General features: G+C 52.0%; 11 protein-coding genes across 11 annotated transcripts; 4 read left to right on the top strand and 7 right to left on the bottom strand.

Annotated features, from left to right (window-relative positions):
• Window positions 1–641: 641 nt before the first annotated feature.
• Z519_06751 (uncharacterized protein) lies at window positions 642–3,523 on the bottom strand (the record flags this gene model as incomplete). The annotated part of the gene is made up of 6 exons (XM_016764489.1): window positions 642–815; window positions 871–1,017; window positions 1,079–2,096; window positions 2,147–2,648; window positions 2,695–3,332; window positions 3,390–3,523. 6 exons carry the CDS (start codon window positions 3,521–3,523, stop codon window positions 642–644), a joined length of 2,613 nt encoding a protein of 870 aa, XP_016619571.1.
• A 140-nt stretch (window positions 3,524–3,663) lies between these two features.
• Z519_06750 (uncharacterized protein) lies at window positions 3,664–5,223 on the top strand (the record flags this gene model as incomplete). Its single annotated transcript, XM_016764488.1, has 2 exons — window positions 3,664–4,681; window positions 4,751–5,223. The coding sequence occupies 2 exons, from the start codon at window positions 3,664–3,666 to the stop codon at window positions 5,221–5,223; spliced, it is 1,491 nt and encodes a 496-aa protein (XP_016619570.1).
• A 1,796-nt stretch (window positions 5,224–7,019) lies between these two features.
• Z519_06749 (uncharacterized protein) lies at window positions 7,020–8,588 on the bottom strand (the record flags this gene model as incomplete). The annotated part of the gene is made up of 2 exons (XM_016764487.1): window positions 7,020–8,288; window positions 8,349–8,588. The coding sequence occupies 2 exons, from the start codon at window positions 8,586–8,588 to the stop codon at window positions 7,020–7,022; spliced, it is 1,509 nt and encodes a 502-aa protein (XP_016619569.1).
• Window positions 8,589–9,780: 1,192 nt separating this feature from the next.
• On the bottom strand, window positions 9,781–10,407 carry Z519_06748 (uncharacterized protein; the record flags this gene model as incomplete). The annotated part of the gene is made up of 1 exon (XM_016764486.1): window positions 9,781–10,407. The coding sequence occupies one exon, from the start codon at window positions 10,405–10,407 to the stop codon at window positions 9,781–9,783; it is 627 nt and encodes a 208-aa protein (XP_016619568.1).
• A 653-nt stretch (window positions 10,408–11,060) lies between these two features.
• On the bottom strand, window positions 11,061–12,122 carry Z519_06747 (uncharacterized protein; the record flags this gene model as incomplete). Its single annotated transcript, XM_016764485.1, has 2 exons — window positions 11,061–11,955; window positions 12,007–12,122. The coding sequence occupies 2 exons, from the start codon at window positions 12,120–12,122 to the stop codon at window positions 11,061–11,063; spliced, it is 1,011 nt and encodes a 336-aa protein (XP_016619567.1).
• Window positions 12,123–12,418: 296 nt separating this feature from the next.
• On the top strand, window positions 12,419–13,479 carry Z519_06746 (uncharacterized protein; the record flags this gene model as incomplete). The annotated part of the gene is made up of 3 exons (XM_016764484.1): window positions 12,419–12,985; window positions 13,034–13,264; window positions 13,318–13,479. The coding sequence occupies 3 exons, from the start codon at window positions 12,419–12,421 to the stop codon at window positions 13,477–13,479; spliced, it is 960 nt and encodes a 319-aa protein (XP_016619566.1).
• A 16-nt stretch (window positions 13,480–13,495) lies between these two features.
• Z519_06745 (uncharacterized protein) lies at window positions 13,496–14,899 on the bottom strand (the record flags this gene model as incomplete). Its single annotated transcript, XM_016764483.1, has 1 exon — window positions 13,496–14,899. The coding sequence occupies one exon, from the start codon at window positions 14,897–14,899 to the stop codon at window positions 13,496–13,498; it is 1,404 nt and encodes a 467-aa protein (XP_016619565.1).
• Window positions 14,900–15,196: 297 nt separating this feature from the next.
• Z519_06744 (uncharacterized protein) lies at window positions 15,197–16,010 on the top strand (the record flags this gene model as incomplete). Its single annotated transcript, XM_016764482.1, has 2 exons — window positions 15,197–15,300; window positions 15,377–16,010. The coding sequence occupies 2 exons, from the start codon at window positions 15,197–15,199 to the stop codon at window positions 16,008–16,010; spliced, it is 738 nt and encodes a 245-aa protein (XP_016619564.1).
• A 3,298-nt stretch (window positions 16,011–19,308) lies between these two features.
• Window positions 19,309–20,968, top strand: Z519_06743 (uncharacterized protein; the record flags this gene model as incomplete). Its single annotated transcript, XM_016764481.1, has 2 exons — window positions 19,309–19,363; window positions 19,440–20,968. The coding sequence occupies 2 exons, from the start codon at window positions 19,309–19,311 to the stop codon at window positions 20,966–20,968; spliced, it is 1,584 nt and encodes a 527-aa protein (XP_016619563.1).
• Window positions 20,969–21,137: 169 nt separating this feature from the next.
• Window positions 21,138–21,944, bottom strand: Z519_06742 (uncharacterized protein; the record flags this gene model as incomplete). The annotated part of the gene is made up of 1 exon (XM_016764480.1): window positions 21,138–21,944. One exon carries the CDS (start codon window positions 21,942–21,944, stop codon window positions 21,138–21,140), a length of 807 nt encoding a protein of 268 aa, XP_016619562.1.
• A 746-nt stretch (window positions 21,945–22,690) lies between these two features.
• Window positions 22,691–24,621, bottom strand: Z519_06741 (uncharacterized protein; the record flags this gene model as incomplete). Its single annotated transcript, XM_016764479.1, has 2 exons — window positions 22,691–24,452; window positions 24,590–24,621. The coding sequence occupies 2 exons, from the start codon at window positions 24,619–24,621 to the stop codon at window positions 22,691–22,693; spliced, it is 1,794 nt and encodes a 597-aa protein (XP_016619561.1).
• Between the last annotated feature and the right edge of the window lie 669 nt (window positions 24,622–25,290).

Raw genomic sequence — 25,290 nt, 5'->3', positions numbered from 1 at the left:
TATAGCCGCTGGTTGAAAGGGAGAAAATCCACCACAGATATGATTCTCGGGCTCATCAAGTCGAGCACCCGCCATCAGACGTGCAGATTACGGATCAGTGAGCCAATGGCCCAATCAACAGCTTATGATCAATATATCGTTATTCGAACAGCCATGGCAATTCCCGCTCAAGAAGCAGCAAGCCCAGTGTCATGTGTCTTGTAGGGCATTCTTATATATGACACGTCCACCGGAGTCACGTGTCGGAAATGAGTTGGAGGGAGATTCAAGAGAGGAGTGACGAGTGGGAAATAAACACGAGCCGTGGTCGAATCTGGATGGAGCATGCATTCCTCCCTGGTCTTACCACAGTGAATAGGTTGTATTGTACTGGTAATCGACTTGACCACATTTACATTTGGGCTGCCTTCAACTTTCGCTCTGCTTTCTTTTGCCAACACAATCATGTATTATACGAGTGAACAATTTCCTCGATGAGCCTCTCGGAATTGTCAACGGTGCAAAGGAAGATGGCACCGCTGGGGATAGACCATTCATACTGATAGGAGCAATGTGAAATGCTCAGCCACCCCCTCCAAAGACTTCGCGCTTTCAGGCAACCTGCAGAGAAGGTCGTTCTCTGACCAGTCTTCCCCTACATATCACTGCCTCGCCTCTGTAATAACACCCTCGTAATCTCTAGACTTAATATAGTCTAGCGTCCTGAAAAAGTGACGCTTTGGATTCTCTAGGGCCTGGGTGTTCCCCTCAGAGTTTGTTGTCGACAAGTTTGAATGGATCAGCTCAACGAGGCCATTGAGGTACTTGGTCGTAACCTGTCGCATAAATTATTAGTCAAAGCTGGGGAATACAAGAAATGTTCGCCCTTACCGTTTCGTTCTGCTGATCAAAGTAGTACACGTATCGGTTGAGGATCTCGACAAACAATTCGACGGACACTGCGGTGTCCATACAAGCATCCGCAACCCGTAATGCTCGTTGGAGACATTCTAGTACCCGTTTCCCATCGCGATAGAACTATTTTTGACTTGTTAGCGCTTCAAGAACCCTTACAACATCTGCCCTTGTTGAAGCTTACGTTCTTAGGATCCTCCTCCCTCCCAGGGATCTCAACACACCACCATAGGTGGCTGGCCAGATATACTGCACGACATTGATCGGGTTTCTTTAGCAGTTTGCTCCCGTGCAACGCGGCTTTCGTGATCAACGTGTCGTAGTTCTCCTTTCCAAATCCCCTCGTCATTTGCAACGCCCCGGCGATGATGCAAACAGCCTGGAACTGTGCCCTTGAGTCACTGATGCTGTCCTCGTAGATAGTAAACGCTTGGGCAAAGAATTCATAGGCAAATTCTTCGAATCCACATTGATCGGCGATTTGACCGCAGGAAACAAAGAGTCGAAGACACAATTCTGCCGCCCCAGGGTTAACGCGGGTATATAATTGAGAAAGAGTCTGGTGCATGAACCGGTACAAAGCGGAAGACTGGTTTTGCCAGTTGTCGTCGAAATGCTCACGGGCTTTGAACTTCCGCGCAAGCTTCATGGATGCTGTGATGATAGCGGGAGTCGTATATTTTATCCGCTCATTGCCAGGCTCATAGGCCTTGCGAACTTGCTGTAACAGTTTGAGTTGGGTGTCGTTGTCTGGTCCTTGAATGAAATGAACTATCCTTGCCAGCCAGCCTTGCTCCTCAACTGTCTCATCCGACTCACCACCTCTCTGGCGGTTCAACCCCGGATAACCGGTCGGTTGTTGAATACCCTCTTTGATGATCACCTTCAGAAGAGACATGATGCCATCCAGATGTTGTGTAGTTGTAATCAACACATGGTTCCGAAGGATGCTCTTAGCCACCTCTCCAGCAACAGCCCTCCTCGTAGCATACGTTTGTGATTGGTACAGAGGGAGATAGTTGGGAAGCGCCAACGCGGTGAAAAGCGACATATATGTTCTGATCGGTGAAAGAAGAAGATTGAGCATGTTGGCTTGGGTTGCGGCGGAATGGAGGTCGGCGGAGTCCATGTATTCGGCACCCTTCTCACGAGCATAGGCCAGAATCTGGTCAAGATATTCCAGCCTCTCTGGGTAGATGTTACTGATTGGTGTTAGCTTGTCAGCTCCCAGGATCGGATCATGAGAACGTACAGTGCAAGATTTGCCAATGACGTCAAAAGGGCCATAGTGTCTTGGATTGGAAGGCCTCTCGTTTTGACAAGATTTACGACTTGTTCGTAAAAGATCTCAAACAGCCTGACCTCATCAACGCCAGTTCCCTTTTCACCATTTGTCGCTGGTGTCGCCGGCGATGTTGCCAGCTCCGATTCCGTTGCTTGTGCTTCCGTGGGTGATTTGGTATCGGCACCATTCGTCGCCGGTGAATCCGGTTGAGCAGCAGAGGGAACAGGCTTCGAATCCTGGTTCAAATCGACTTTTTCCAGCATCCGGATTGCAGCCTCTTCTTCAGCTTTGCGCTTGTCTTCGGTAGACGCCGATTCAGCAGATTCCCTTTGTGCATAGGTAGACAGACGGTCCATTAATCCGATAACAATCTTCTTCATATCCACGTATGGATTTAATCTCGCGATGGCGGAGAGCATTTGATCCAAAGTGTGAAGGTGGTACTCATCCGGGAAGACTTTGGTGATGACTAGATCACCGTTAGCATGTCCCCGTACTCAGACCTATCTTCCTACCTTCGAGCAGATATTCTTGGGCAAGGACATCTCGACACTGGACTACCTGTTCCAGCAACGGGCCGATGATGGTAGATTTGTATGTCTCCAAGTCGACCAATTGACTTAGCCTCACCAGATTGCTTCCAACCAGTAATTCCAGCTCCCTCCGCTCTTGTGTCCGTTGTTCCCTTTCTCTTGAATGGCCCTGATGCTGCCATCTTACCCAAAGCTTATTCATCTCCACAAAGTTTGTAAGGATGAAGTTGATTGAATCTTGCAGATTTCCCTGGGGTCCCTCGTCTTTGCCCGTTGGTAAGTGGTCACGGGCCTGGCCCAACAGGTAGTATCGGAGGAAGAGGCCTCGGATGGGATGCTGTACGCCGCGACTCATTTCCATCATATCCTTCATGATCTCCTTGACCGGGGCATCTTCGACTCCCATATATACGGTGCCTACCGTAATCATAAGATATAATCTGGGTATTATGTTGCCTGCATACTGGACGAGTTCGTAGAGATCGGCAAGGTGGTTGACGGGATGCGACTCGCGGAGATAGTCTGACAGGTACCGTAGAGCATCAAACACAGCCATATAGAGCTCATAGTATTGCTTCGGCCCTAGCGTAGGAGTGCGCAGTTCAGAGACTAAAGTCGAGCTACAGTATTGCATTGTGGTCAGATGTGCAGTGGTCAAGGCTTGACGAGATCCTTACCCGCATTTCAGAGCATCCATGAGCTTTCCTGGCGTCTCCAGGCATCGTCGCATCTGCTGCGACTGTTGACGCACGACACCGAGAGCTTCCTCGAGCAAACGGCCCTGGTCCTCGACGGGAGTGCCGGTCGCCATGTCGCGACGGCGTAGGTGGCTTGCGCCCAGCGGCGAGGGAGAGCGAGGGAAAGCTTAGAGTTCAGCCGTAGAGGTAGTGAATTCAAAAGTATCAAAGAATTTGTGCCAATCAATATGCAAAAGACCGGGCGAAACTTTGGATGAGTGCAAGACTTCCCGGACAGTTTTCAGTGGTAGGCAGCGGAGATCTTCCTGCGCCTTGGACGGGCTTCAACATTGGAAGTTGCGGGCGGAAATGGCTTGGCAGGGAAATCCACGTCGCCCGCAGCCACTCCCTCAGCCTCGTCCCCGCCTTGTCTGTCGTATATTCCCCTTACCACCCCTATTCATCCTTCATAGACCGTCTGCCTCTACCAAAACTAAGCTCGTGGGACCATATTCAGGTGCCTTACTACATTTGTGATGAGTTTGCACACTTGTACAATGATCCATGGGCCACCTACCACCAAAGGCATGGCTATTACACGCCACAGGAGTTTTATCCCCGAAAGAACAAGCCATATCCAGATAAGTTCAAACCTCGTCTGGCCGCTTTTGTACAATCGTGGCTCTGGTTCGGACTGTTGCAAGAGTTCTTGAATGAAGATCTCCATCTTGAGGACTGGACTGCTCCCTGCAGCGTCGAAGGAGACGAAAAGAAACCCGCGACTCCTATATCGACTTCCGGCTTGTTGGCGAAATTGGACCACTGGGTTGAGGTAACCCGAGGCAAGAGCGATGAGGGTCGTGCCTCGGAGCTGAAGGCTTTCGACTACTTGCTTCATGACGCTGACAGACAGGAGAGTCACTTTGGATTATCCGAAGGTTCGAATTTCCTTGGAGCTTGGGATGTCCTTCCTCAAATACTGCTTTTGTCATTGAATATCTTAATCAACACCTTGAAGATTGTGCGAAATTCTGCTTGGCCTGACATTGCTCCTCTCCCAAGGCACCCTGGAATATTCTACGATAAATTGGAGCGTATGATGAGGCACGACGGCTGGTGCCCCGTCGCTGTCAATGCTTTGGCACTAAGTTGTGACGCGATATCATGTTACTGCGTCTCTCTTCTAGGTCCGGTCAAGAGCCCTCAAGACCATGTGGCTTGCAGCCCTGAGCTTTGCTCGGCGTTGAAGGTAGATCACCAGACATATCAAACTCGACACATAGAGCCTGGGTGTAAGTGTGATATGTCGGAGCTACTTGGCCGCCTTATAGCAACGATTTTACAAGCCAAATAAATTCCAGTCATTCGCCTCGGTGGACCTGACGGCAAGCTGGAGGTTGCCGCATCTGACTGTCTCGAGTATAATTTCGTTGCCATATCACATGTATGGTCAGATGGACTCGGCAATCTGCATCACAATAGTCTTCCATCTTGCCAGCTACGAAAAATTCAACATCAAGTCAACGTTCTGATGTGGAACTATTCTTCGAAACCGGAAGATAAAGCCAATGCTTTCTTCTGGATCGACACGATTTGTGTGCCGGTGGGCAGCTCGTTCAGGGCTGAGAGGAATTTCGCAATCTCCCAAATGGTTCACGTCTACCGAGAGGTCTCGATGACACTGATCCTGGACGCAGAACTAAACGACGTACCTTCGGACACGCGCTCATGGGAACTCTCTGCAAGGATCAACAGAACGGCCTGGTTCCGTCTGCTGTGGACATTACATGAAGGCATCATATCACGAAGGTGCCTCTTTCAGCTGAGCGACTGAGCGATTCGGTTCTCTGATCTCACCATGAGGCCACCCCATCCCAGAAGCGAAGTTCTCTCTGAGATTGAGAAGTCTATTCTTGAACAGACCTCGCGCATGTACACTAACATGGAAACCTTCAAAGCTCTGCCAAGACTGGAACGGAGCCGGGAGATATGGAGAGCCTTCGCCAGAAGGACAACCAGGAATGCTGACGACGAGACGATTTGTCTGTCTAACATGCTTGGACTCGACCTCACCCCCATTCTCGCAAGGGATCGCTGTGACACGAGAGTGTAGATTTTCCTAGGTTATTCTATGGCTGGTCGATCCACCTTAGCAATGGCTCAATGCTGTGTATTTCTCGGTTTTAATGGCACCGCTGGTCATCAACTGCACGTTATGAGAACTGGTGTCCACCTAAATTTGCAACAGCTGTTTCGGGTAATTTATTGATTGTGGCGTTTAGCATTGCTCGTGCTCACTGTCGCATATGTATATCTAGGTGCTAATGAGCTTCATAAACTCGTCCGATGATGAGTACTTGTGGACCGAATTAGGTTATATAGAAATGACCAAGTCATCCATAGGTTAGTCTGTTGCTTGTTAGACAGCTGTTCATTTAAGAACGGGATCATCAAGAACCAATGGCCCAACTTGTTTAAAGATAAACTCGACTTCGACATTGTCGCCCTCAAAATGCTTAGTTAGAGGGACTCGCAGCCGCTTTGAAGACCATTGGAGATACAGTCGAGTTCCCGAGTAAGTCAGAGAACACTCTATTACAAGACCGACTTGGGGTTTTTCGAGGCTCGTCAAATGTAACCAGCGATGCTCAAAGAAGGGGGTGCCGTGTAAAAGTAATTTGCAATAGGGGCAGCCCGAAATGACACCACGGTGGACAGTAGAGAGCAGAATATTGTTCCGACTAATTTCCCTTGCCTCTCATGGGATCGGCAAAACGGACAAGGTTGCAGAGTTATAATACCCTCGTGGTCCACTTGGTTTGTCCAGCGAGAAGTGCGCGCCGTTTGTGACAGTACTCGCGAGGCTGGCGAGTTGTCTGCACACGTAGAAGAGAATAAAGTGTGAGTGGGGAGCAGAACCTGGCGTGGAAGAAACAACACGCTTTTTTTGATAGCAAAAGGGCGTTAGTAGAGAGTGTTAGACAAGAATATGGCAGCAGGCTTCCTGATGCTTTCATCCATCAGGCTGAGAAATTCGAATCGCTAGCTGCCTGGTGGTAGGGATCCGAACTGTAAAGGCTCACGTAACCGCCAAAGTCGGCATACCGACTAATCGAACTCTCCGGTCATTGGAGGAAACGATCTTGACTGTTCACCGGTTGGAATATCCACCCAGGTAAGTGGGTGTCAGCGATGGTTCGCCGAGCCTCGACTTGACGTACCCTGTGATTTGGAAAAGCCGGTACGGGTTGGCACGCCGCCCTTTTGGGCCCTCGCCGGCGCCGCCCGCGATGAGGAACAGGCCAGGATCGAAGGTCAAGTACCGAGGGAGCAAGGTGAGCGTGAAGGAGAGGGAGAGGGTGGGTGGCATAGATATGAACCTTAAGTATGTAGATATTCACCATCTCCTATGATGCTCCCACGCGAGTAACGAAATATTCTCCCCGCTGAGTGATAAACCAAGAGAAGGTAAATCAATACTCAGCTCAACCTCCTTGAAGACGAGGGTGATGCCACCCTATGCTCCTTCCTTTTCATCCGTGTCACACTCTGTCTTGGATGAATGAAACTTAAGAATTTACCATGGTCAGTGCCTAGGATGTATATGGGACGTCCGCGTTTTCGATCTTATTACTGCCATTGTGACATCCTATTTATGTCCTCTTCAATCTTGGCCCAGGCTGCGGGGAGCAGAATCCCGGTCAGCCAGTAGTTGCCGCCGTGGTCTTTGCCCAACACCACGACCACGTTCCTCACCGCCGTGCTCTGTCGCATTGATTGCGCATGGTGGAAAACCAGGGAGCCGGGCGGGTTGCTCCTTGACTGGCCCGTCTCGCCGGCGCGAACAAGTGCAGGGCTGAAGTCGGCCGTCTCGAAGAAGCCGGCTCGGGTCCAGTTGGTGAAAGGCATTAGAAGGGCGTTGGACTCACCGCACACCATCCGTGGGTCGCTTCTGCCCGACTTAGATTCACGTCGCAGCTCGCGTAGGCAGGCAAGCACCTGTGCCTCGGTCGATTGCTCCATCAATTGGCGGCGGTTCTGAAGAGCTATGGGGCCTAGAGAGCCCGTCGCGACTTCGCGAGATAGGAACGTGAAGGCGGCCACTGCCATGTTCTGGACGTAAAAACCCGAAGCCTGAACTAGCAAAGAGAGTCGGAACCGTGCGTTGAGCGCGTGAAGCACCGACACTGGCCGTGGCTGCGGTAGGGAGGAAACCACTGCACGTACTGCCCACGCTGTCAGTACATCGCCCTCGCTGATGAATGGTTTCTCCTGTCCGCTATCCTGTGCAGCCAAGTCACCCTGCGCCTGGCGTCGCAGCTCGGCCACTATCCTCTTGGGCAAGAAGATGGTGCGTGTCTCGACGACCCGATTCCACAGCAGATCCCAGGCAAATCGTAGCCCGAACATGAGCATGGCCCATCCCCTCAGCCGCTTCTGCCCCAGCCTGAACTCTTCTTCATTTTCCACGGGCGCATCGGCGGCTGCACACAATACGTCCTCTCGCGCACCGAGCATGGGGGGCACTTCTGCCTCCCGGCCGGCCAGAACCAGACACCAGCTGCGCAGGAGGGCTTGCTGGCCCATGACATCCATAAGTGTATGTGGCCATGAGAGAGCCACGAGTGTTGCGTCTTTAAACGAAGTGATGTGTAGCGACAGCTGGGGGGTGTCCCGGTAGAGGAAATCCTCGAGCGTCGCCGGCGCATCTTCTCGAGCGCCAAAGACTCGAAAGCCCTGTGGCCCGGGTTGGATGGACGGGGTTTCGGTTGCTTTGGGGAGGGTCTTTGCCAGCGGATGGTCTTCAATGTCCATGGCTAGGGATTGGTGGGTATACGACACGGCAGGACGCTCCGCCGTGAAAGGCCGCGGTACATGAATCTCCAGCTCCCCATTCTCCTGGCGAGTGTGAGCAAGCAGCGACTGACCAGTCGAACATGATCAAAACGAGAAGCTAACCCTCAACCTCAGCCGACCACCGACCTTTCTCCAGTCACCAATTTCCAGCAGTCTCGACAACGACATATACAACTTGTCCGCATCCAGTACATCGTTAAAGCACAGCGTCCATGTGACGACGATGTCTCGGAGTGTCTGTGTGTCGTCTAGCATGTGAACCGGGTAGACCTCGTCACTCTCAACCGGTGGCGGTGGACTTCTTGCAGGAGACGCTCCGATTAGGCGCAATAGGGCCGCCATCTTGTCGGCGTTGAGAGATCTTGGCTGTTGACCCAAAATCAATTTTTTGAGCCGGCGACTTGGTCCATGTCCCAGCCATTATTCCCCGTCTGGATACCCCCTCGCCCTTATATGAACTGCGGCTCCGCTCTCTGTTCCCATCGCCTGTTAATTGTTGGAGAAATAGGGGCTCGCTTACTAGTGTACCCGAGAGTTACGGATTTTGTTTCCGTGAAACTTGCCTAACGTCAATGGAAACGGCACCTACCGCAGAGCGGGCCCTTCTTGACGGGTTTCATCCATCAGGCATGAGCCATCGGATTGTCAAGGAATCGAGCTCTAATTCGAAAGAGAACCTTATGTTTGAATGGCGACGGGACAAATACCATCTTAGAGCGGCGGCGTCAACAATGGTTCGAAAGCTTTTCGTCTTCAGTCAGCGTGTTGTAATACGTAGGAGACAGAGGAGCGATGTTTACAAAAATTTACCCAGTAGAGAATTATTTTCTGCCCTCCCAAAGCAGCGGCACCGACGGCTGAACTCGGCCGAAGTTTCCCTGCAATCTCGGTTGAGCTGCGAGGCTGTAATGGATATAATTTGGCAGGTACTATATCACCCAAAGGCGAAACTAGGGCCGAGTTTTAGGGCAGGCCTTGCGAAATGCTCTGTCTACCGTGGGAAGTTTACCCCGTCTTTACGCGCCAAGTAGTCGTGTCTTCCGACAAACAGGCTCACGTCAGAGACACTCTCTGGGCCTAGGCAACAGAACAGATGCATTTGATCATCAAGGATAAGGTCAAGATGGTGAGATATAGGAATAACCAGAGGCGAGAGAATGAATAACACAACTTCTATTGCTATTATTTTTCCTGTTGCCGCATGTATATCAGACATCCCAGACGTCTCAGACGTGACCACCAGCGCCTCGCTAAAATCCAGAATAACACTCAAGTTCCGCATTTCCGACCCGATATTCATACTTTTTAATCCCAGATATGACCCCCAAGAAATAGCCCAAGTTGCATTTTTACACATCGCGTCGATGTCTCAGAAAGGAATATTAATTGAGATTGCCTCACGAAGGTGTTGGAACCGGTGGACTCACACTCCCGAACTTGACAACAGACAAATTAGTGGCGTTGGCGACTCACTTGTCGTTTCCCAATTAGATGTCGGTGACAAAGCTGTGGACGGGATTGAATTCCAGCTCTATCAGGAAGCGGATTCTGATGTGGTGGTAGTGCATGTTGTAGTCCAGCTCAATTCTGGGCTGGAGGTAGTCGTTGAAGCCCAGCTTGATAGGCTCTCAGGGGTGACCGTATAGTAGTACCATGTGTGCCACATGCCGTCGTCATACGGTCTTATTGAAGGGACGGGTTGTGTGACCGTCACCGTTACTGGTGAAAGAATTTCTGTCGTGGTAGCTGGGGCAATGGAGGTTGCTATTGAGGGAGATGAGTCGGAGGGGTATTGTTGACTCGATGAGGCCGAAGATGCTGGTGGGGAGACGATTTGTGTTGTTGGCGAGGCAGTCGAGTAGTCGGTGACAGTAGTCGGCGATGGAGAGGTAACTGTCACGACTATCGTTATGGGTGTTTCAGACGCGGTCATGACGATCGTGGAGAGTTGTGTCTTCATTACTGTTGCCGTTTGAGTAATGGCATCGGTGACTGTTGCTGTAGGTGAGACATCGCTTGCTGTGCTTCCACCGTCCACTGCGACCACCGAGTACGAGACAGGTTGTCTTCGCTCGATCGTAGGCGGGAAGAGCGGCCAGGCGTTGGACAAGGCTAGCAACGAGGACAAAGAGAGTACGGTAAAGGCTGTTCTCGAATTCATTCTGAATGAGACAACGAGTGTACTGTTCAATTCGAGCTGAGTTCTGAGAATCTATTTGAGAGTTAAGCGAGAGCTGTTGAGTAGATGAGATCTGATGAATTTGAAGACTAGACAGGAAAAGAAGCAGAAGGGAAAAGACTCTTGGACATCTACCTATCCATGTCAGAGCAGAAATACACGGGCTGGTCATTGTCAAGAAGATTGCTGCGCGCATTGTGCACATGTGTGGCCTCGTCTGCCAGGGTTGCGGTGGCTGCTCGTGCGTGAAACGCTTTGTGCAGGGAATTTAAGAGGTTGGGAGAGTGGGAGGCTTGGAAATGAGCGCAGGCGGGCGCCAAGACCAGGCTGTAAACAGAGGCACCGTTCATGATTGGCGGAAATGACGTGGCTGGCGGCTCCACAAGCGCGCCAAGGCGAGGCTGGGGTGGAGGGAAAAAAGAGGAAAGCAAACCATGCAAACTCGGCTTGGCCATGTGGCGAGGTGGGCTTTGCTTGCTTGTTTTGAACTCTCTTCAACGGTTTCAGAAGGCCCATCCCAGATCCAGATCCTCTCGCAGTCTTCTACAAGCACCTAAGCGGTTTTCAGATACCCATATTTGGATCGGGGGGAGCGAGTGACTTACATCAATCGCGCACAGACTGAACATCAAGGGTTAGCTGGTCTTGGCCTTCGGCTTCCGGATCACGACCTTATCACCCTCTCGCATCCAGCCAATATCTTCGATCTTGACGAGTTCGTCCCAGTTCAGTTGGCTGCCAGTAGCACTCTGGAGGATCCAATTGACGTCGCAAGCGTAGTAGGCTCGGCCGATGGCTTTGAGCACCGTCTTGCGCTGTGCTTCCAGGTGCCAATAGAGGATAGCTCGCACATAGCCATCAACCTTCTGTCGAACACGCCAAAACGTGACCCAGTCTCCCATCATAATTGATTTCAGTATACTGTCGACGACTCTGCTTCTGAACCCAAACCGGACACGACTATTGTACCTCAAGGCATATGCTTGGTAAAGATCGCGCTGCCGGATAGCTGTGTCAAGGATTAAGTACGTCGTCATCTCCACCAACTCGGATCGAGGCAAGGGATGCTCGGGAGTATGCAGGACAGATAGGAGGTGCAGCAAGGAAGGATGGTAGCCCTCCGGATGAAGCGCCAGGATCGCGGCTCTAATATTGAATACATGGACTCGTTGAGAAAAGACTGGGTTTGGCGCTGATGCAGAACTGGCAAGCAAACCCTCTCGTAGTTTTCGGAGCGCGAGAAGAATAACCGATAGCTCAGATGCCGGTAGAGGGGTCGGTGCACTGGTCGATTGAGCATTCGTAGGGAGAATGAAATCTTGCTGCAATGGACTAGGGGCTCGTCCGGGTTGAGGAATGGTCGGCTTTCCGGGCGGTTTCTTCGTGGGATTCAAGGGGAGGGACTGACCCTCGTCGAGAGTTAAGGATGCAAAAGCGCTGTCGAGATCCTTGGAGTGCCGTGTGCAGAATTGCATGTAGCGAGCAACAATCTTGTTGTAGTAGCTCTCCTGTGTTTTGAGATCAAGCAGCCTGATTCCCGTTACAAAGACGAAGCCTGGGGCTCAAGTAGAAGGACAGTACCTATTGTCACCCTTGGAGACGAATCCCATGCCTTCCAAAGGATCTTGCTTCACTGGTCGTAACCTGTCCCATGGGGCTGAGGATTTCCTTCCTAGAGTTGGAGGGGCTTGAGCCATTTTGGTTCGTCCTAATTGATTTTATTGGACATTATGTTAAATTTGATGAAATACTGCGCCATCACCCCGCTTCAGGCGCTGCTTCTAGTCGAGAGCTTGGGGACAAGAGAGAAAGACCGATGGTCTCAGAGCGTCATGCTTCTCCTTGACTCGAATCTCATAACCGATAGGGAGGCACGGGCCGAGCCTCGTGAACCGAGATTTAACCGCCTCACCATGCAATTCCGTTCCCAACATTTAAATTTCGCACATTACCACCAGCAACCCATCAATACAATCAGAATTTGGAAGCAACAATGGCACCGAAAGACTTGGATGACAAGAGGCCTGAAGATTTAGGGAGCGCAGTACCGGAGTCGACCGAAGCAGCGAATCCAACCAAGCAATCCGACGAAGCTGAAGATCTTTGGCACACTCTCATACATTGGAACGATTTACCGCACTGGCTTCAAGACAACCATTTTATCCATGGCAGCTATAGGCGTGCGTCTTACAGCTACACAAGATCCCTGCAGAGTATTTTGCACTGGCATAACGAGAGCGTGAACATCTGGACGCATTTGGTTCCTGCCGCTCTGAGCTTGCCCTTTGCAGCCGTTCTCTACAGCGTGCTGGAACCTCGCTACGAGAAAGCATCAGTGGCCGATGTTATAGCAATGAGCTGCTTCTTTGGTGGCGCGGCCGTTTGTTTAGGGATGAGCGCATTCTATCACACTCTGTCCAACCACTCTCCACGCGTTGCCAGGCTCTGGAATCAGCTGGACTATGCCGGGATATCTGTGCTGATTGCCGGTTCATTCATCCCCAGTGTATATTATGGATTTTGGTGCCATCCAGTGAAGCAATGGATATATTGGATCATGGTGAGCAGGATCCATCCGACCTTAGCACGTTGCTGAGACCTACTCCAGATCTGCACCCTAGGCGTGGCGTGTACCACAACATCAATCCTTCCGCGCTTCCGAACTCCAGCCTGGAGACCGTACAGAGCTTTGATGTTTGTTGGCATGGGCATATCCGCCGTCTTTCCGGTCTTCGATGGGCTCAGGGCCTTCGGCTTGGGAGATATGGAGAAACAGATTGGCCTATCGTGGCTGGTATTGCAGGGAGCTCTGTATATCTTGGGCGCCGGTTTGTATGCGGTAAGTTCGCAGCCACGTTTGATGGTAACCATGTGCTGAGGAGAGCGCCATAGGCAAGAATTCCAGAGGCCTGGTATCCGGGCAAATTTGATACTCTCGGAAGTTCGCACCAGATCTTCCACGTCCTGATTGTCTTGGCTGCGTTGTCCCATCTCAGAGGACTTCTCAAAGCTTTTGACTACCGCCACGGGATCATGGAGTCCGTTTGCATATAAAACTGCGCGCCCATGTTCATAGCTTGAAGTCGGCATTCACGTACACGCGCATATGGTCGGGATCGTTCCGATGACCGGCAATTTGCGAGACCATTGAGGTTTTCAAGTCGCGCGATCTATCCGAAGTCAAATCGTAGACAGTGGCAAGGTTGATTGTCAGTGTCTGGAAAGACTGTCCGTCATTGACGAGCCTTTCCAGAAGCTGCCTGGACTTCCGAACCTCACCTTGATACAGATACGCAACTGCGAGGTTCTGTTCCACGAGCGCTGCCAAGTCTGGATTAGCGGTCGCTCTATTTTCGGACAGGCTCTCCATGGCATCGTCGTATCGACCGTCAGCAATCGCGAGAAGAGATCCGAGCACAAGCTTGTCCTGCGGACCAAGGCTTCCAGATTCAATCAGCCTCTCGGCTCCGGGAACGTCACCCATCTTGACTTTCAGCAGAATCATTCTGGATGTCCAAAGTGCCAGATGCTCATCGGTTGCAGGTTTCATACTCGCAAGCGTTCTCGCAGCGCAATCGACATCCCCCATCTCAATCAAGGCGTTCACGACCCGGATTGACACTTCACGAAGCCTCTCTGTCCACAGCCTCCTCTGCTCGGATGATGTACTAGGAGCAGATAAATGTTCTCTGCACTCTAGCCCAACATCGTAAAGCGTAGAGACGCCCCTCCTTGGATCCGAGAAGCCGATGCTCTGCAACCTGAGCGCTTGCAGGCGCAGCGGGAAGGGCATTATATGGCTCGGAACTTTCTGTCCGTCCCCTAGATCATCATCTGCCCCCCTCTCTGGGTTTGGTTCATCGTAGTAGAACCCAGAACTCAAATCTTCCAATGCTTTTGCCTCTTGTGCAGCAAACAGCAAATTCCCTGAAAGTTCGAGACACGAATACCTAATCTCCAGTAAGCGGAAAATTGACTTTGAGTCCGTAGGCCGCACGGTGCCAGAAACTAAGATCGAACCCGCTAGCTGGGCGGCCCGGAGAAAGTCACATTGAGAGAGGAGCGAATCTAATTGCTGCATGGACGCTTTGAGGGGCGTTTCCGCGTTCGGCGGCGGGAGGAATGGTTTTCGGAAGGGCCCCGGGACTTCGAGTTGAGAAAGGGGATGGTATATTGAAGCATCGAGGAGGAATGAGAGGTCTCTTTCCTCAGATGCAGGTAAGCCTAGAGCCAAAGACGCTTCCTGCTGGACATTTGGTGCTGTTGGTCGTTGAGCGGCTGCACCCGTTGCTACTGCTAGGGCCTCATTGATTTCTTTTCCAGGCGACAGAGGTACCGTAGAGTTCTGAGGAGATGGCACGGATGTAGCAGATAGAGATAAAGGGTCGGTTGGTGCATCCAGTGGCCCTTTCGTGGTTCTTCGAGGAAGGGCTGTTCGACTTGACGGCTTACGGCTGTGGTGTGCTGAGGCCATGTCCAGGACGTGACGCTCTCACATTTAACGGCGGCCACCCAGCTTTCCCCTGTCTTTGAGATCTGTGTCCTGATTTTTGTTGACAAGTGCCTGATGAGGATTACATAGAAAAGACATGGATGTGGGAGTTCAGGCACCGGATAAACCTCGGCGGGATCTGAACCCTTAACATTGACCAAGTCACGCCCATTGATGATCTGTCGCGTACAAACTCCAAGTGCGAAATCCCGCTGGAGGTTGTCGCGCAAGAGCACCACGTCGCAATCTTTCAAAAGACACACAGTGAAGTCGACAGCCATGGGGACCAAAGGCGACAAATATTCGGTCATTCTTCCCACTTACAATGAGCGCCAGAACCTGCCCGTCCTGGTGCAGATGCTCTCTGATGTCTTCACAAAGGAGTAAGTCCCTCGATCCTACCACCTGCGCCATTCTACGAGCGGGTCAGGAAAATGTCTAACAATGTCCCTTTTACAGGAAACTCAACTGGGAGATCATCATCGTCGACGACGCCTCACCCGACGGCACGCTCGAGCGGGCCAAACAGATCCAAAAATCCTTCGGCGCCGACCACATCATCTTGAAGCCGCGGGCGGGCAAATTAGGCCTGGGAACTGCATATGTGCACGGCTTGCAGTTTGTGTCGGGGAACTACGTGATCATCATGGACGCCGACTTCTCGCACCACCCCAAGTTCATCCCAGAATTTGTGAAGATTCAGAAGGCTACAGGTGCGGACATAGTCACGGGCACACGGTACCGGTCAAAGAACGGACTCATCGGAGGCGTGTACGGATGGGATGCTAAGAGGAAGCTGACAAGTCAGGGCGCGAACATCCTTGCCGATTTCCTCCTGAACCCCGGTGTGAGCGACCTGACCGGTTCGTTCAGGTTGTACAAGAAGGAGGCGCTGGTGAAGGTGATCGAGAAGACGCAATCAAAGGGATATACGTTCCAGATGGAGATGATGGTGAGGGCAAAGGCCATGGGGTTGAAGGTGGAAGAGTGCCCCATCACATTTGTGGATCGATTATATGGCGAGAGTAAACTCGGCGGAGAGGAGATTGTCGAGTATCTCAAGGGCTTGCTGTGGCTATGGTGGTCGGTCTAATCTTTCTTGGGACTTGGGCTCGCAGCGTTTATCCAACGAAGCATTCGACGGTGTTCAAAGCCGGGGTACATGGGATTTAACTTGCCGCAGTGGTCAACCTAAATTCACCATTGTTTTCTTACAGCAGACCCCATGAACGTCTTTTCGCCCCCAACTACTGATGTGTGAGTATGGGCACCATGCTGCCAGCTGGCTCCATATTGCAAGTTCCTCGGAGGACGACAGTCTCCTCGACGGTTCCTTACCCATCCTCGTAGCATTACCTTCCGGGTCCGAATGCCCGGCTAAAATGTCGGGGGCAATCTGCAGCAGTCCGCGTGATTCAAGGAAGAGAAAGCCCTCTCCCAGGGATCAGATCCTACTGATTTGAGATATAGGTAATAATATCGACGTGAGGTCTACGATTGTTCGTTGTGAGTGTAGGTGCAGCCCTGGGATTATCTCCACCATCTACCGAGGACGCCAAGGCTTGCTTATGTGATACGCTATTAGAGAAAAATTGTGGCCGCCGAGATTCTGACGTGAAGCAGCTCCATCCTATCCTCCAGCAAGAAACTCATCGGGTGGGTTTTGTTTCTGCCAGAATTGGTCTGGAGAGGAGCCGGGCTTCCGAGAGGGGATATGCAAGGGCCATCGTGTTAAGAGTGGTCGACGTATTTCCTGCAGTCAGCCCTAAATCCTGCTTCTCCTGCATTCGACCAGAAGTGCACCTCTGCCCAAAGGCACCGCCTCTATCTGCAGTTTTGATCACCCACCCTTGGGAGAAGCGCTATCATCTCATTGGCGTGGTCCCGCGTGGCCAGGTCTTTTGTCTATCGTTTGAGACGAGAGACTGACGTCAAGACGAGGCTGACCCCCAGGAAGTGTTAGGCGTCTGGCGGTCAATTGCTGAGCATCACCTGATTGCGAGAGTGACAACAGTTGTTTCAGACCGCTTCTGGCGGTCTGAATCCCATTTTCATGGGAACGCCTGGCCTAGACATAATGAAATGTCGGGGTCGCAGTAATATGTCCACCTGAGCTGAGACCATGGCGGCTGCAGCAATCCTTTCAAGTGACGATGGCGACAATATTGTGGATCGCGACATCAATGGGTCTTTTCGAGCGATCTTAGTTCGAGTCTAGAAAACAATTTCAGCGCAGGTATCGATCACCATGACAGACAGCTAATCCCTGGAGGAGCATTTCGGCCTGTAAGCTCACACAAGCTCACACTTTACTCGATACAAAGATGTTAATGAGCCCGGGCGAACGCTCGATCCTGGATTTGCTTCCTTGTTGACCTTCGCTGCTTCCTATCGAGCTGACACCCTTAAGCAGGGGCATGTGGACTCGATCGGAAATGCATACAGAGGACATATTTCGACATCGGCCTCATGCACAGATTCGGAAAACGGTTGCGGCTTTAACGAATAATCCACTAGGCTGGAGAGCCCACGTTAAGATATTCACGACGACTGCCGAGCCAGAAAACTAAAGCCCATGCTTGTCTGTAAGCTACCGCAATGTTCTTTTGAAACGTTATGGATTGGCGAATTGGAAGGTTTTTGAAAGGGGCCATAGGGAGAGATGGGCGGCAATGTGCATGATTGGGAGACGGTGCTGGGGTTGCAGGCTCTCCCCCAGCCTGGACATCAACCTTAGGCTCGTCTAAATAGGTGTCTGTCTTTGCCCACATGGGCAAAGGCCATGTAGAAAATTCCCGGGGTGCCAGCGTCTTGACTCGACGTCGACAACCACAATAGTAGCCAATTACCAAACCAATTAGGGCTGATTAGTCACTTAGTATGGAAATAGAGTGGAAGCCAGGAGAAGCCAGGGAGGGGCCATGCCTTTCTGATCCCTTAGGGCTGAGAGCCACTTCTCTCGATAGTGGGAGGTCGGGACCGATGCCCGAAATCATCCTTGTTCCAACCCAGTTAATGCACCACCCAGAACTGTCGCAACGGGCGTGGCTCGGGTGAGGACAGCCAGGAAGAGAGAGGGTCGTGATTCCCACTGCAGCACCCAGTTGCTCCCCAGACGATGGGGGGGAAATCAACCCGGCTCTCCTAGCGGCCAGCACGGCAACAAGGGGGTGGAAAGGAGAACTGACTCGAGGTGTTAGCCCGGGCCAGAATACCGAGTTACGTTTGTGCAAGCGAAGCCTCGACCAGCTAGGATTCTGCATCGTGGATGCTTTGCATACCTTGGCCAACCACGCGTGTGAGAGTGTGTCCACGCGAAGCTACCAGAACACGGCATGGCCTCTTGGGCTGCCTCCTGTTCCTGCTTATACCTCACCGCCTGCTCTTGCGTTGCCTGGTCGAATTTGTGCCTGTATAAACCGGCTTGGAGGCGGAGCAAGAGCACCACCATCCCCCAATTTTTGCCGCTCGGGGATGCAATCTTGATGGCGCCCTGGCTGGCAGTCGGAAAGAGATAGCTGAGAAGTACCGAAGTCGACTCAGTTGAGCAGGGTTTAACAAAACTCGACCCGCATTCCGTCGTTGAAAAGGTGCGTATAGGCGGATTCCACCCATTCGGATCTCCAGAGGGTGCTCGTGGCTCATCACCTCCTGGTCACCCTTTACCGCACCACTTTAGCCGGCCTGATATGCCCCCGGGTCCATGCAGAAGTTAGCGTACTATATTATCTAAGGGGCCGTGAAGCGGGTTCTTATCCTGTTTGTATACTGAACACCTCATTTCCTAGCTGAGGGATTTGAAGGGATTCGACAGGATTTGAATTAGCTTCCAGCAACCTTCAGCTCTGTTCCAGATGCCCCAACCCGTGTGTACGAGATGGTACCACGAGCCCTTATGGTTGCTGACAGGCCTCCATCGCCGGTTGCTGAGCAGCTGAGAGAACGAGGTGTTAAACCGTCCAGAGCATCTGAGGTTGTCGACGCCCAAAGACCGACTGAATTCACAGTGGTAGTACTCGGAGATAGAAGAGCGGAACGGGCACGAGAAAAGACCAAGGAAAGAGAACGAGAAAGGTCACCGACGAGATTGAAACGAAGCCATCACAAAGTGCGCACCGGCTGCCTAACTTGCAGGTCTGTACCAAGTACCCAGCGCAGTACGAGGCACTATGGCTTGCTTGCTTGCCAATCTCCCCTCCATCCTCGTCCCCCTTCTCCAGGACCCCGTCTCTCAGTGGCTTCTTCATCTGTTTCCCATCTCCTTCTCCTACCACTCTTCTTGCTCTGCCTGACGCTCTGTTCCCTCTTTCTGTACCCTCGCTAACCTAAAGCTAGACATCGCAGGGTCAAATGTACGTGTCGCCCAACTGTTGCTATAGTCCCAAGACTCCATGCTGGTGAACCTCCCGGATGAGTATAGCAACAATGCCATGACTGCGTCCCTTTGTCACGCAACCTCGTCTCTTCTTTTACGTCCTCTGCCTCTTGCCCTCGAGCTAACTCGTGTTCCTCGATGTCCTAGGCGACGAAACACACCCACGATGCCTCCGATGTGCCAAAGCCGGCCGAGTGTGCGAAGGCTACACGCAGCCAAAGGCATGGATGTTTGAGTCTTCGTCCCGTGGACGGCCACTGACCGAAGAAATCGTCCCTTGGTTCAACAGCGGCAACCCAATCCATTTCTACAATGAGCCTGATCTCAATCGGCCCACCCAGTTCTTCATGGAATGCACTGCTCCTCGGATTTCCTCCTACTTTGCAGAGATGATGGACTCCTTCGTCGACGATAAAGCCTTGGTCCAGTACTCCTCCAGCTCGGCCTGGAGCTTTTGGAATCGCTTGGTCGTTCAAGCCAGTCAAACTCAGGCCTGTGTCCGTCATAGCTTGGCTGCGTTGAGCAGTCTGCATGAATGGATCGAGCTCACGAAACGGACGCCCTGGCAGAACCACACCTTCACTCTCTACTACACTAAGGCTATCACCGAGATTAATCAGAGTCAAAGCGCCTTGCCACTCGAAATCATTCTGATCTCATGCATCCTTTTCGCCCACTGTGATTTCCTGATGGGTGCGTCCGCTGCAGGACTCACTCATTTGAAATCTGGCCATCGAATTATATCCGAGAACCGAAGAAGACAAGTCACAATTGCTCCGGAAGTTGCTAAATTCATTGAACCCATAATACATGGCTTCATGGCCAAGTCGGAAAACTATGCGCTCCGAGAAGAGACGGGACCCGAGGCCAACTCAACAGAGGGCGCAACCTATGCCATACCAGACATGCCTGAGATATTTGAAGACCTGGCTCAAGCAAGCAAGTATCTCCAACAGGCTGTGTATATGGTCCTCCTTCTCGAACTTGGCAAACCACACCATTCGAGACCCATGATCCCAGGAGTCCGCAAGTACGTTGCTGACTGGGCGAGCGCATTTGGTCGCTGGAAAGCAAGCCTGGAACTCGATGAACCTCTCTTGAAGGACTGGCAGCTGTTACTGCTAGCTCACCACCGCATGGCCCTTCTTATCTTGAAGACCCTTCCACCAGATAACGACTGCTGGTACAACCGCGCCGCCGCAGACTTTCGGATCATGTTTGCTCAACTGCGCACCTTCCTGCGCAGTGGCTATACCACAATGGAAAAGGGAAAGGACAGCAAGCTTGTCCTGAAGGTGCACCTGGGTTTCATCTCGCCATTGTATTTTATTGCCACACTATGCCGAGTTCGCGACATCCGCCGGAACGCGCTGGAGGCCTTACAAGACCTGAAGGTCGTCGAAGGCCACTGGAATAGCTGCGTGGCTTATGCCGTGGCTAAGACAGTTGTTGGAATCGAAGAAGCATACGGCGAGACTTTAATGAGGGTACAGCGTATCAAGGTTGACAGTGTTGATCGTGTAAAAGACGGGTCCCTTGAGATCAGATACCACAAAGTGCCAGGAGACGGGACTCGCGGCGATACTGTCACTACAAGGATAACAGAGCCTTGCTGTCACCACGAAGCAAACATGCAATGGGTAAGGAACCTTCGTGAGCTCCCATTCTTCAACTAACGAGTTGCTCAGCCTTTGGTACGCCTTGTCCAGCTGCATGGATTCCAAGCAACCGTCAAACCTCGAAAACTGAATTGTTCATGCAGACGGACGCCCATGCGGTGACGGCTTGAGGATATCTTCTGCCAACTCAATATGATCAGGAATGATCCAAGAGTAAAGCACCTAACTAGTCGCGCCTCAACCTCTCTGATATGCTGGCGCAAGTCAAGATGACCGCCATCTCGAGACTCGGACTCAGCCATTGGAGAACCCGGAGCTCACCCTCCTTCCTGACAGAGTTGAGATCACCCATCACGAACACAGCCAGGACTTTCCCATCACCCTGATCCGTCAGCCTGTAATTTCTCGTTGAGGGCTTCGCAGTAACGTTATCGGCGCTGTCTGCAGGATCTACAGTTCTCTGCCAACGGAGGTGTCGCCTGGAAGGGAGACTTGAGCGACTATCCACAGCATTCGATTTCCCACGGTCAGTGAATTCGAACTTGAACCTCCTCCTTCCCAGCCACCTGGACGAACTTTGCATCTGCTCCCACACCACGCCATTTGGATCCGTCTTAGGATCTCCTATTCCGAATATGGTCTGGTGAGAGCACCGAAAATGGGCCGTACCAAGGACAGGACTAGTGTCGTCGGTCCCTGAGTGTAGAGTGACGGCTGGCATGTTCCTCTTTCGCCCTGGGCAGGAAGCGAAGTACTCCACTGTCTCGCTGGAGAGGTTGACATTCCAGATTAGAATGCCTGAGCAAAACGGCTTACGGTGGAAAGCGACGGTTTTGACCGTAGAGCGGCTCGAGAGCTTGGCACTGGCCAGTTGGTGGGGGATCTTGGGTGCGGCCCATTCCTTGCGACGACGGCTATGTTCCGAGCTGTGCTGGTCGAAATGACGCTCGGCCCTGTTGACCTGCTGTTCTATCGATGGGGTGATGATGGGCGGGTAATAATGAGAGTATGATTTTTGACATGCTGATTCCATGACTGATGGGATGAGTGTGTGTACGGCGAGAAAAGAGCAGAGATACTTGTTCTGATTTTAACGTGTGCATGTGTGCATGTTAGAAATGAGAGAGTCGAGAGACACAGGGAGGTAAAAGAACGAGCCAACGGACGAACTATGCAGGGGGTCAATCAAAGGGCAGTGTGGTGTTCGTTGCTTCCAATCCTCCATAACGTCAGCTGCCTCTTTGCGTCTAGCTACAACTCGAAGGGAAGAGCGACGTGAGAGTGAACGAACGAGGATAAACCGAGCTGTCTTGCGGGGAAGACGAATCTAAGAACTGGTACGTATGGACAGAGTGTACCTACCTGCGCTATGTGCCTGTGATAGGATACATAGACACATAAATGAGTCAAACACCGAGCCATGCGGAAGAGAAGGCAGAGGCTGATAGATGCTTAAGGGTTGTTTTACTCGGCCTGTGGATTTCGTGTGTGGCATGGCATATTATGTAGGATTAAGAGGTTATTCTACCTATGTACTCCAGGGCCTGCCTGTGTGTTGAGTGATATCCTGGATCTCGCCGCCGGCTCATCATCTAATTCGTGTCTGTCTGTCCGTCCGTCTGTTTATCCATCCGTCTATCCCGTCCGTCATTCACTGGCCTCGGACATAGGTATTTTCTTCAGAAAGATTTTTTCGTAACAAGGACTGGCCTGGTCGTGCATCATTTGCGCAGCCATGTCGTTCGCTCACCCTGCCACTTGGTTCACTCACCCACTCACTCAATACTTTCGCGCTTTCCGCTTCCTCGGGGCCCCATTCACATGCACATTCATATTCGCATTCACATTCGTAATCGTTGCATGTCCATTAGTCTTCTCCATCAGACTTCCATCATCGTCCTCATTTCTGCGCCGCCGATCGGCCTTCCCGTCTCGGATTTCGTGCACCTTCATATCCCACCCGACCCAGAACCGCTGCTCGCGCCAGGTCACGCTCGTCCCGCCCCAGATCGCCCACGTCCAAATGGGGAGGGCGAGGGATTCGCGGCCCAGCCACGCGAGGAACCAGATTGTAAATCCCCGCCGCGAGCGGATGGCTGCCGATAGTGGTCTGGCGAACGCAGGTACCTTGGCATATTTGTCTCCTCCGTTTTCGGCTCCAGCTGCCAAGTCTGTGTTGGACCCTGTAGATGAGGACGTGGATGTGGATGTAGGCGTTTCCACAGTCCTACCCGAGTGCAGCAACAAGTACACGGTCCAGTCCACCGCCATCCAGCAGAGTATGCTCACGCACCACCACATCCAAAATCGCCCCCACGATTCCCCAGCCCACCCTTTTGTCGCACTGCAGGTTGTCAAGCCCCAAGCGCCCATCATCGAGCAGAGAAAGCTCTCCGTGCCAGGTTCAACCAGCGTCGCGACCGGAACCGTGAATTTTCTCACCCTCAACCACCGAACACGCCGGGACATGTAAGACTGGAGTGACATTGAGTTGATTGGCTGGATTGCGAGGTCGCCGTACACCAGTCCGTGGTTTCTCATTTTCTGTGGAACACCAGGGACAGGCGGTACGGGGGATTTCCAGAGGAGATCGCCGATGAGATGGTCTTCGCAGATGTTGTGCGAGAAATAATCAATGCCAATCTTGGCATTCTGCGAACCCGTCTTTTCTGCATCATAGCGATTCCGGTCTCTGCTCGCGTCACGTCTGTCTTCCTCGGTGACCTTTTGGGACGTGAGATAGTCCAGATGCACCCGGCGGAACATGGTTGACTTTCCCAGGATGCAGGGCGCGACGGCCACAGTGTTGATGGCAACGTACATCTTTGCATGGGAGGAGGAGAGGAAGAGTTCTTCGATGCGGCCACCAGCACTCTGCTTGAGTGGGTTTAGTCTAGCCGGGATACCAATGGGAAATTTGCTGACAATTTGGGGTGATGTGGCAGTAACATTGCTGTAGAACGATGAGTCTACCGCCCGTCCACCTGACTTGTCGGAGTCCAGATCCACATCGACCGATATGGGGAGATGATGGACCAGTTTATATGGTGTTGCCGGCGGGACTCCTCCTCTCGTGGAACCACATAACCTGTCGACCATGCGCGCACAAACGCCCTGGCCCACCCAGATATTACAGTCGAGGATCCAGACGAGATCCCGTTCCCCTGCCTCGCGGTATGCTTTGCTCATGTTCCGGATCTTGGGATTAGGACCCAGAGAGCGGCGATAATTGCTCTCCTCTTGATCCCCATTGGCAACCCCGTCGTCTTCCTCTTCGATAAATACCCGCGCATTGTGACCTCGGTGGTCATTTACCACTTTCTCGATGATTGCGTAAGCCGGATCGGCTCGCGACGAGACACAGAAATGCACTGCTATCTTATTCCGCGGGTAATCTTGTTGGAACGTCGAAGCGAGACATTCGTAGAGATAGGGTTCAACGCCCTTGCAGGGGCGAATGACCGTGACATTGGGGATGTCTTGCTTGGCCGACCGAGAGAGGACAGCACCTCGGGAAGGGGTTTGGCGATAATAGAGAAACCTACGTTAGCCGCAGTCAGTATGGCAACGGGAGGTTCTTGAAAGGTGGGAATTGCGAGAAATTCGCCAGACGCACAAACAAACGTAACCAATGGCGCAGACGCAAGCTATGAAAATGTACCAAGCGATGCAAATCACCGCGATATGATCTCTGAGCATGAGTGTCGCATGTTGGACGCAACAAGCAATGAACGTGAGGCAAGGGAATGAAAGAGAGTCCTCGCTGAGTGGAGTTGAGCGAAAAACCTACTGGGTACAGCCCGTCGAGCCATCATCTCTGGTTAATTAGCCACTCGCCGCTTTGCTCACCCTCGGCTCACTTGCCGGTTCCTATGCGACCCCAGCGCTTTTAGTGGAGCGCCCTGGAGTCTGCCTGAGTATTTGGTCCTAACTCTTCCTTTTCATTCACAAACACCAACTTCGGTTAGCTTTAGGCAAAGGGACCCGTTTGAGATGCTGGCGGATCTGAATTCGTTACCCCTCTAATGTGCTCGAACTGTTTAGTTAGGCACCTCCTGTGATGCTCTCTTACGTGGCAGTCATGGACTGCTGCCCACTTCGTCCGATGATCTCGTGAAAGACCAGCTTTGTAATGATCTCCATAGATGTAAATACGCCGACCCTCGCTTACGATATAGAGATATTGAACATATATAGGCCAAGTATAGTCTTTCCGGTATTAACTATTTACACTAGCTCCCTTCGAATTCGTTCTTCAGCGAATGTTATAAGAGAGGGCCATTAGAGAATAGACAAATTATTTCGAATCGCTTTACTATGTGACGTGTCACCACGGTAAATGACTGCTGCTCTCACGCCCGCGCAGTCTGCCGGGGTGA

The sequence above is a fragment of the Cladophialophora bantiana genome (assembly GCF_000835475.1).
Source record: "Cladophialophora bantiana CBS 173.52 unplaced genomic scaffold supercont1.9, whole genome shotgun sequence".
Classification (NCBI taxonomy): Eukaryota; Fungi; Ascomycota; class Eurotiomycetes; order Chaetothyriales; family Herpotrichiellaceae; genus Cladophialophora; species Cladophialophora bantiana.
The sequence above is the reverse complement of the archived record's forward strand: the minus strand, read 5'-3'. Positions and strand labels throughout refer to the sequence as shown.